The 10,458-nt window shown below is 49.3% G+C and overlaps 1 protein-coding gene across 2 annotated transcripts in view; it reads left to right on the top strand.

Moving 5' to 3' along the window:
- Window positions 1-1,236: 1,236 nt before the first annotated feature.
- CCDC149 (coiled-coil domain containing 149) overlaps window positions 1,237-10,458 on the top strand; it is a 155,707-nt gene continuing 146,485 nt past the window's right edge. For both annotated transcript variants that reach the window (XM_055138444.1, XM_055138443.1), the window contains exon 1: window positions 1,237-1,392. In XM_055138444.1, the coding sequence (XP_054994419.1) occupies window positions 1,345-1,392 (48 nt within the window). In that variant the 5' untranslated portion in view covers window positions 1,237-1,344. The remainder of the gene's footprint in view (window positions 1,393-10,458) is intronic.

Here is a 10,458-nt window from a genome sequence, read left to right as displayed (position 1 = left end):
GTGCCAGTGAAGGCGGTGAAGGGTGCAGCGTTGGACTACGTGCACGGGGAAACGAACAGCAATAGTCTTGTGAACCACCAACATCTCAATCAATTACTGTATCACTGTCATCCCGTTGCTCATCGATTGCTCAGTGGGCGCCAGTAACGTCTCCATTCGTTTCTGTTGCGTGCGAGTGTAGCCCAGTGGCATCTGCTCGCTCCAGGAACATGAAAAGGACGATATTGTTACTGTTTTTGGCAAGTTGAATACATCACTGGTAGCTTGCCAGGCTCTACCATGTGGGCGGGATATCCTCCGTAGCTTGCCAAGCTCTCCGAGAGGTATGGAAAATGAGTGGGGAGTGTCTTGTGATGTGTCGAAAGCGAAAGCAGCTATGCAGCCCAGGAATATGTTCACTGGTATGTGAAGCTGGACCCGGGCGTATGGAAAGTGGCCTGGAGCGTGGCAGCCATAGGGTAGTGGAGGTCAGCTGCTGGGCTGGGTCCCTTGGGGCTGGGAGGGTTCTCATTGCCCCCCCCCCCTCGGAGTCTGGTGGCATGGTTATGGGGGCCTCATTTTATGCTCCCTTCTGGGAGAAGCAGCTGTGAGTGAGTTCTGGACCCTGAACACCTCCCATGAGGATGAGGAGATTATCTGGTGCCAGCAGGGGTGGCTTATGGGCATGACCCCTGGGTCCCGGGAGACTGGGGGAAGCAGGCAGAGGATCTCAATCAATACTGTAACACTGTAGTAGCACTGTCATCCTGTTGTCCATCCATTTGCTGAAGTGGGCACCAGTAACGTCTCCATTGTGAGACTTGTTACTGTTTTTGGCATATGGAATACGCCATGGGTAGCTTGCCAGGTTCTGCCGTGGCGGGGAGGAGGGGGGGATACTCTTGGTAGCTTGCCAGGCTCTGCCCTATGGGCGGGATACTCTCATCCGGGTAGCTTAATCAATACATTAATCGCTCTCAATCAATACATTAACAAAAGATAATAAATGCGAGTGGGCAGTCCGAAGGCAGTGCTGCCCCTGCCCCCCCTTCCCGTGCACCTGGCCTCCGACAACAGCCGGTGAGGGCCTACTGTGTGCCGGGGTGGGCCCGAGCCTCGCGGGAGGGAGGCGGCCGGGCGCTCTGGCGCAGGGTAGGAGGCGGCCGGGTGGGGCGGGGGTGCAGGCGGCCCCGAGCTGGCCCGCGGGAGCCGAGGCCGGCGCGCGGGGCCCGGTCCCGGGGCGGCGCGGGCGCGGGGCGCGGCTCCTCCCTCCCGGCGGAGGCTGACGTGGCGGCGCGCGCGGAGCTCGGCGGCGCGGGGCCTGGCGGGGCTGCCCGGGAGGCCGGGCCGCGGGCCGCAGCGGCCATGAACGGCGACCGGAGCGAGAGCGACTGGCACGGGCTGGTGAGCGAGGTGAGCGCGGGCTGGGGGCGCGCGGGGTGGGAGGCGCCAAGCCCCACCCGGCCGGGGCTTCGGGGAGCCCGAGGATTGGCCGGCCCGGGCCGGAACGGAAACGGGGAGTCCGGGAGGGGCGAGCGGGAGGGGAGGGGGACAAAGCCGGGCCCCGGGGTCGCACCGTGCAGAGGCGGAACTCCCACTGTAGCCCAGCTTCGGGCGCTGGAGTTCCGGGCCCCACCCGTCGCAGCCCCGGCACCCCGGCACCCCCGGGCCTGGGGCCTGCCCTCCTGCACAGACCCCGCGCCTTCTGCACGTGTTCAGCATCGCAGGCACGCTCGGTGACGTGCAGGGCGCGCCTCGCCACTGCCACTAGCTAAAACACTTCTGCGAAAGTCTGGAAGCAAGAGAAGACCCAGTTTCCCCACGCCCGCCCCCACCCCCGCCACCCCCAACCGGCCCTCAATTTTTTATTTTAATTTTTGCTTTTGGTCACCGACACCCTTGCATTCACTGCAGGACATTTCTGCTGCCCAACCTTGGTGGGTGGTTTGGGGCTGGCTGGAGCAGACTGCCACACTTGCCCAGCTGAGAGTGTGAGTGATGCACTTGCCCTAAGGACCCGCCCCCCTTGCCTCCTCCCCCCCCCCCCCCCTTAGTCCCCATTGACTCCTTAGAACCATCCCCACTCCCAAGATCAAACAAGCTTCTCGCTTTGCTCCTGGGCACAGAGTTCCCATATCTTGCCTTTGGGAATTGTTGGAAAGGAAGCCCCTGGGCTCTCTTCCTTCTCCAGTCACCCACTGCTTTGGCATCAGTTGGATAACAGAGCACCATGCCCTGTGTAGGCAAAGCATGGTGTTTCCGAAGGGTGTTGGGATGTCATGTCTTTTCTCTCCTCTGGTTTGATTTGTCTGGTGTTGGTCGATGGAAAGAAAGCACTCCCGACTGTCTGGAATTAAGATCTGTTGCGCTGTAAGCCGTGCCCTGCTCCCCCGGCAGCCTCTGGACCCAGGGACATTTCATCTCTTGGCTCAGTGAAGGTTATACTCAGTGTGGGAGGGGTAGCTGAGGGGGTAGAGCATTATCCATGCAGGGTGCAGCCCTGGTGATCGCTAAGCACTGCCACACTGACCACCAGCGCATCAGGTCTACCAATGGGTAAAGCATCATTAGAAATGGCCCTCTCTCCCTCAGCATTGAGGGGCTGTCCCTACAAACAGAGAAGAATCACGTCTTTTAGTTAAGGAGGCTGAAGGGGGTTCTGCATCACATTCCGAGGCCCGGCTCAGAACAGCAGCAGAATAATTACAGTTCTAACATACAATTTAACTGGATATCTCTTAGGAGTCAGGTACATTGCTTGGTGCTTGGTGTCGGTGAAGACAAATAATCCCTCTGCCTCAAAGAACTGAATCAGATGATAGTTGGGGAGGAGACCCAGGCCATGAATCATAAGCGCATACTAAAGAATGGAACGGAGTGGGCCGGGGGATGGCATCGAGGGCTGGAGCACATGCTTTGATCCTTATCATATGGATCCAACCTAAGGTTTGATCCTGAACCCTGCAACTCTCCCCCCAGAACCAGGTGGGCTGGCCCTGGACCACCACCAGGCACCACCCTGATAAGCATTTCATTGGCCCTCGGGTCCCTGAGCACTGCTGGGGGAGGAGCCCTATTTTCAAAAATGAACTGGGAAGGATGGAGCGGCCAAAGAAGGAAGTTGCTGGCCTGTGCCCTGGTTGCCTCTTCCTGTGGGCCTACACTGACCACATTGAAATGTAGTCTTTTATCGAGCCATCTGTTCCCGGTGCCTGCACACTCAGTTCCATACACAGCAGGTGCTCGATAAATGCAGATGGAAGAAGTCAAGATCCTGAAAGGAGTCGTCTTGCCGAGCCCAGTGCAGTTTCTCCTGAGTAATGCCTTCTTCCTCCCACAGACATTCATTAAAGGCCTAGACTGTGGAAAGCCTGCAGCGAGGGACCTGGGGGTGTGAAAATGAACTTGCCTCTGCCTTCATAATAACCAACAACTATTTCTTGGGTCTGTAGTTAAGATGGAGAGATTTAGCCAGCCTCGTTTTCACCAGCGTGTGAGGTGGGAAATATTTCTGCATGTGGGGGAAAATGCAGGTTTCTGACTTTCCTCCTGAATCCACTATCATGGGTTAAATTGTGTGTTCTGCCCACCGCCCTCCACCCACTCCTGCCTCGGATAGAGTCCTGAGTCCTGACATAGCCCCTCTTCCTTGGCCCCTAGGGGCTATGAATGCCATGCTACTTGGAAATAGTCTTTGCAGATAGAAGACAGTTAAGAAATTCAAGCTGATCACATTTGGGAGTTAGGACAGACTCTTAGTCATATGACTGGCACTTTTAGAAGAGACTGTTAAAAAGAGGAGAAGGCGTGGGCAGATACCAAGAGGCAGACCAAGGAAGACCAGAGATTGAGAGTGGTTGGTAGAGCTGCATGGAGGCCTGGGGCAGAATCTTGACAGGAGAAGCCGTCAGGAGGAGAGCAAGCTGGACTCAGGGAAGAGCACATCAGCTAGGAGTGTTTCAAAGCTGTTTGGGACCTGGTGGAAGCAATGCCCCGACTCTGTCATGGGCAGGACAAGCCTTTTGCAGCTCTCATGTCGGTCTCTGTGGAATTGTGGGTCTTCCTGCCTGGATTCACACTCCATTGCCCTTCCTGCCTGGAGCTCCTTGTTCTCTTTCAATCAGTTTGCTGCCTTGGCCTGCCTCTAGGAAACAGTTTTCATTTCAAATGATCCTACAGAGATCAGTTTTATTTTCATATTTTTAGTATAACAAGCTGAAATTACAGCCTCCTCTCAGGGCCCTGAAGTAAACAGGGCCATGCATGTGCAGAGAGCATGCCTTCTTTTCTGTTTTGGAAATTAAATGTCTAGGGAGGGAGAAATGTTCTTCTTACCATTACCTGAGGTGATCTTTTCAAATCAGGGGGTAATCTTGAAATGCATCAGTGTAGACTATTGATAACTTTTTATTTCTAAGATAAAAAATCCGGGTCATCTTGACCTAGTGCCCTCTGAGAAAGTAAGCCTCATTCAGTTTCTCTATTTGAGTTTTAGCAAATTAATTCGATAGCACTCAATTTCTTATTCCTGGGACGTATTGTTTGGGATGGCCTAGAAGCAGATAGAAGAGAATAAATCCTGAGAACATGCCTGAAATAGATCGTTGGAGGAGAGAGAGACAATCTCTTCATTGAGTCTAGCCCCATTATCAAGGGTGTTACAGCTTTGGGTCTTGGTTATTGACTGAAATATGGGATGAGTTTTACCTCTGCCTATTTTTTGGTCAGAAACCCAACCTAAAGTCATTTGGCTCAGAGGGTGATGCTATGGGTTAGATTTCCTAACCTCAGTGATATGTTCAGGGGCTAAACCTCGCACAAAACACAAGGCAATGAGGGCATGTAATGACTGAGGCAGAATCTTGGGTTATCTGGAAGGCCCAAGATGAATGGTGACTCCCAGAAGATAGTAAGAGGCCAGGAGATTCCATCTCTAGAGTCTGACTAAGGAGTATGGCCCCACTCCACACTTTATTTTGTGTTTTTAACCTCCCAGACTCTCAGAGAAGTAACTATTATTATCATGCTACCTAGTTAAGGCAAATTGCTCCAGCAGACAAATACAGCAGACAGTAATTCCTTGGACACATTGTATGAGGTGGGCCAGAAGGAGGTAGAGATGGTCTTGGATACAGCCAGATCTAACTCAAACGGGAGCTTTCTCTCCATCTTTGGGTCTGCTTGCCGACAGGTTTAAGTCTCAGTCCAAGATCAGAGGGTAAGACTGAAACTCTTATTTAGTAGGGCACACAGGATCTCCCATTTGAGCCCTCATTTAAGCCAGTCGCCTGCCCCAAGAGAAATCACTCAGGACTGGAATGGTCTGGCTGAGGCCTTGATTCATGTCCAGACCCAGCCCAGGCGCATGTGATAAGGGGGTGGGAGCCCTGGGGGCTATTTTTTAAACTATTTTTTATTGATAGTGGTTCTGTAATTTACAATATTGTTAGTGATGGTTTCCATGTTCGTAATTCCAACATCACACCCATCACCAGTGTGCCCACCTCCCTCTCCAGAGGGCCTCAGTGCCCCTCACTCTCGACCCCTCTCCCAACTTGATTGTGTGGATCAGTTCTCCCATTGCATTGCATTCGATCCTGTGTTGCTGCATTGCTTCAAGGCCTAGGGAATATATATATTTATTATTATTATTATTATTTAAATTTTATTGAACCACCATGAGATAGTTACAAGCTTTCATGTTTGGGTTACAATCACGCAATGATCAAACACCCATCCCTCCACCAGTGCACATCCCCCACCACCAATATCCCCAGCATGCCCCCCTTCCCCACCCTCCCCCTGCCTCCATGGCAGACAATATTTAGGGAATATATTTGATTTGTTTGGGGCACACTGGCGGGCTCAGGTGCTGCACCTAACCTGGTGCTCGGGGTTTGCCAGCAGTATTCAAGGGGCCAAATAGTGTCACGATATTGAACCTGGGCTTGCGCATGTGAAGTATACACTGTAACCCTTCAGATTAGCTCTGACCCAGAGGAGTTTTTTTTTTTCCAGAAGGACAGGATGGATGGAGAGAGACATTGTGCAACTTTTCTGTACTTCTTTTCTCTCCCTTTAAAATAGGATCATAAATAGTTGCATTATAGGTGCTCTAATTGTGAGGATCAAGTGAAATTATGCTCCTGGGTGCCCACACCTTTGCCTGACAAGCTGTGTTTAGTGGTCATGATACAGATAGAGTGGATTTTGGGGCAGAATGAAGGTGTTCAAAAAATGAAAATGTAACCACATTACTCTGACATCCAAATTCCTATGACAACCTCCCATTGTTTTTTTTTTAATTTTTTTATTTTATAAAGTAGTTAACAATATTTGATTACATTTAATAGTTAAACACCAATCCCACCACCATTACACCTTCATATTTTGGGTGTTTCCATCCCGAACCTCAATCCCTCCCCCAAAGCAGAACCGAAATAATATAATATTTCCCTCTAAGGTTGTTTGCCTTCTACTTTGAATCCTATCAAATGTGGTGAGATACTCTTGGAGTAAGGGTAGGCTGTGTCCTATGAAATGTCACACGGCCGTGAACGTGGCCACGTGGTCCAGGGAAAGATTCACTCGTGAGTCATGCTCTGCCTGAGCATGTGGAGAGTGGCCATGAGGAGGGCAGTGTTGAGTTCTGGAGGTTTTCGGCTGCCTGGGCTGGGGGTCTCACCCACCCGCCTCTGGGGTGCCCGGAGTGAAACAGCCTGGCGTGGGTTCCAGTGGCATGGTGATGGCGAGCGTCATGTTGCTCCCTTCCGGGAGAGAAGGATGTGTGACTTGGATGGTGGTCAATGACAAACTTATCTGACGCCAGCTGGGGGTGGCTTATGAGAGCGACTGCTGAGTTGCTGGGTATGGGGTGGAGGATGGGGGTGATATGAGCAGATGATCTCTGATCCTGGTCCCATTGAACCCAGAGTTCTCAGTCACAAAGTCCCACATACTTGGGTTTTCTGGGGGTTCACTCATGGGTGAGGCTTGGCATGAGCATGTGGAGAGTGGCCGTGAGCATGGTAGCAGTTGAGTTCTGGAGGTTTTTGGCTGCCAGGGCTGGGCCCCTTGGGGTGGGGAGGGGTCTCACCCACCCCCCTCAGGGGCTCCCCGAGTGAAACAGCCTGCCATGGGGTCTGGCAGCATGGTTATGGTGAGCGTCGTGTTGCTCCCTCTGGGAGAGAAAGACATGACCCCCCTCATCGTGGGGGAAGTGGAAGCATCATCTCTCCCTTTCATGATCCTTGAATTTAAGTTGTAGGAGGCCATGTAGCAGGACTTAGCACTCTGCAGGGGGGACAGGGTGAGGGCACACATGCGCCCTGGATCTTCCAGTTACCTACACTTCTTTCTGTCTCAGTCTAGGAATTGGTAGGCCAATGCCTGTGCTGTTTCTTCTCTTTTTCCCTCTCAGGCCTCTTCTGACCCCTTGTATGTACCATCTCATGACACAACGGGTGAATGAAGGAAAAAACTGGTATCGAGCTCTTTTACTGCTCAGGGCCTGGCATGAACTTCACGTTACTGCCCCAGCCAAGAGCAAGATTGTATTCTGCTGCCCCTGAGTTAGTCCTGAGCTGTGGAAAACTTCAGTGCAATTGTGTGCATAGACTCACCACACAATATAGGCGGGGTCCTGTGGATGTGTTTTATTTTTAACTTCCTAAGAGAGGGAGTTAGGTTTAAGACCAGGAACTACTGGAACCATGTTCACAAATCAAAATATATACTGAGAAAAAGATAGACATTTAGGTCTCTTTCATAGTGTGGTCTCATGTTAATAGTGTGGCAGTTTGGACCGAGAGCACAGTGGGTAGGGCGTTTGCCTTACACGAAGCTGATCCGGGTTCGATTCTTTTGTCCTTCTCAGAGAGCCCAGCAAGCTACCGAGACTATCCCGCCCATACGGCAGAATCTGGCAATCTACCCATGGTGTATTCGATATGCCAAAAACAGTAACAAGTCTCACGGTAGCAACGTTACTAGTGCCCGCTCGAGCAAATCGATGAACAACGGGATGACAATGATACAGTGCTACAGTTTGGTCTGGGAGAGAAGTTTTACTCCATGAGTCAGTTAAAAACTCAGGTTTCTTCTATCGTGGTGCTTTACTGCATCTTCCAGGGAAGTCCACAACTGTAGGGTTAAAGCTGGGTTGCTGTCCCCTTCTGCCTTGGCCAAGGGAAGGAGGTAAGGGAGTGAGGGGGAATGTCCAGGGGAAGGGTCATTTTTTTAAAAAATTTTTTTATTGAGTCACCATGTGGAAAGATACAAAGTTTTCAGGTTTAAATCTCAGTTATACAATGCTCGAATACCCATCCCTTCACCAGTGCACATATTCCACCACCAAGAATCCCAGTATAGCTCCACCCCGCACCCCCACACCCCTAACCCTCCCACGCCCCTAGCCCCCCCACCCTTAGCCCCCCCTGCCTGTGTAACTAATAAATTTCACTTTACTTTCACTTTGATTGCATTCAATATTTCAACAAAACTCACTATTATTGTTTGGAGAGTCTCTCCCCTAAAGTCAGACCTGCTGAAAAGGAAGCATTAGATAATTTGTTTTCCATTGCTGAGGATGAAGAGGTATGAGGTCGAGTGACCACACTTAGCGGCCTCTCGGTTTTGGGTTTATGTATTTTATATTTTAGTAACTAAGTTCAGAGAGATATCTGCCAGAAGTTGCATCATTGCCAACTTGTACTTATCAGTTACATTATATTCCACATATGAGTGCAATCTTTCTATGTCTGTCTATGTCTGTCTCTTTCTTTCTGACTCATTTCACTCAACATGATACTTTCCATGTTGATCCATTTATATGCAAATTTCATGACTTCATGTTTTCTGACGGCTACATAGTATTCCATTGTGTAGATGTACCAGAGTTTCTTTAACCAGTCATCTGTTTTGGGGCACTCTGGTTTTTTCCAGATTCTGGCTATTGTAAACAGTGCTGCAGTGAACATAGAAATACAGATGCCATCTCTACTATACCTTTTTGCCTCTCCGGGGTATATTCCCAGGAGTGGTAATCCTGGGTCAAATGGAAGCTCAATTTCTAATTTTTTGAGAATCGTCCATATTGTTTTCCAAAAGGGCTGAACCAGTCGGCATTCCCACCAGCAGTGAAGAAGAGTCCCTTTCTCCCCGCATCCACGCCAACACCGGTTGTTTTTGTTTTTAGGGATGTGGGCCAGTCTCTGTGGTGTGAGATGATATCTCATGGTTGTTTTGATCTGCATTTCCCTGATGATTAGTGATGTGGAACATTTTCTCATGTGCCTCTGAGCCATTCGGATTTCTTCTTTAGGAAAGTTTCTGTTCATTTCATCACCCCATTTTTTGTTTTTTGTTTTTTTTTTGATTGGGTTGGCAGTTTTCTTCTTGTGGAGTTCAACCAGTGCATTGTATATCCTTGTTATCAACCCTTTATTGGATGGGTACTGCGTAAATATCCTTTCCCATTCTGTAGTTTGTCTTTGTACTTTGGTCACTGTTTCTCTTGAGGTGCAGAAGCTTCTTAGTTTGAGATAGTCCCATTTATTTATCTCTGTTTTCACTTGCTTGGCCAGTGGCGTGTCAGCTTTGAAGATACCTTTGGCTTCAATGTCGTGGAGGGTTTTGCCGACCTTGTCTTCAGTGTACCTTAGGGATTCTGGTCTGATGTTGAGGTCCTTAATCCATTTTGATCTGACTTTTGTACATGGTGATAGGTGGAGGTCTAAGCCCATTTTTTTGCATGTAGCTGTCCAGTTTTGCCAGCACAATTTGTTAAATATGCTTTCCTTGCTCCACTTCGCCTTTTTTGCTCCCTTATCAAAGATTAGATGGTCATATATTTGGGGGGATGTGTCAGAGTATTCAACCCTGTTCCATTGGTCTGCTGCTCTGCCTTTATTCCAGTACCAAGTTGTTTTAATGACTACCGCTTTGTAGTAGAGTTGGAAGTTGGGGAGGTTGATTCCTCCCATTTTCTTTTTCCCAAGAATTGCTTTAGCTATTCGTGGGGGCTTATTGTTCCATATGAATTTCAGGAGCGCTTGCTCCATTTCTTTGAAGAATGACAAGGGTATCCCTATAGGGATTGCATTGAATTTGTACAATGCTTTGGGGAGAATTGCCATTTTGACAATATTAATTCTTCCAATCCATGAGCAGGGGATATTTTTCCATTTCCTCATGTCTTCTTTTATTTCCTGAAGTAGTGTTTTGTAGTTTTCATTATACAAGTCCTTTACGTCCTTAGTTAAGCTGATTCCGAGGTATTTGATTTTTTGAGGCACAATTGTGAACGGGATAGCTTTTATCATGTTGCTTTCTTCTCTCTCACTATTTGCATATAAGAAAGCCATGGACTTTTGGGTATTGATTTTATAGCCTGCAACTTTACTATACGAGTCTATTGTTTCTAGGAGTTTTTTTGGTAGAGATTTTAGGGTTTTCTAAGTATAATATCATATCATCAGC

This window comes from Sorex araneus, chromosome 5 (assembly GCF_027595985.1).
Source record: "Sorex araneus isolate mSorAra2 chromosome 5, mSorAra2.pri, whole genome shotgun sequence".
Lineage (NCBI taxonomy): Eukaryota > Metazoa > Chordata > Mammalia > Eulipotyphla > Soricidae > Sorex > Sorex araneus.
This window is presented reverse-complemented; position numbering and strand designations above follow the sequence as displayed.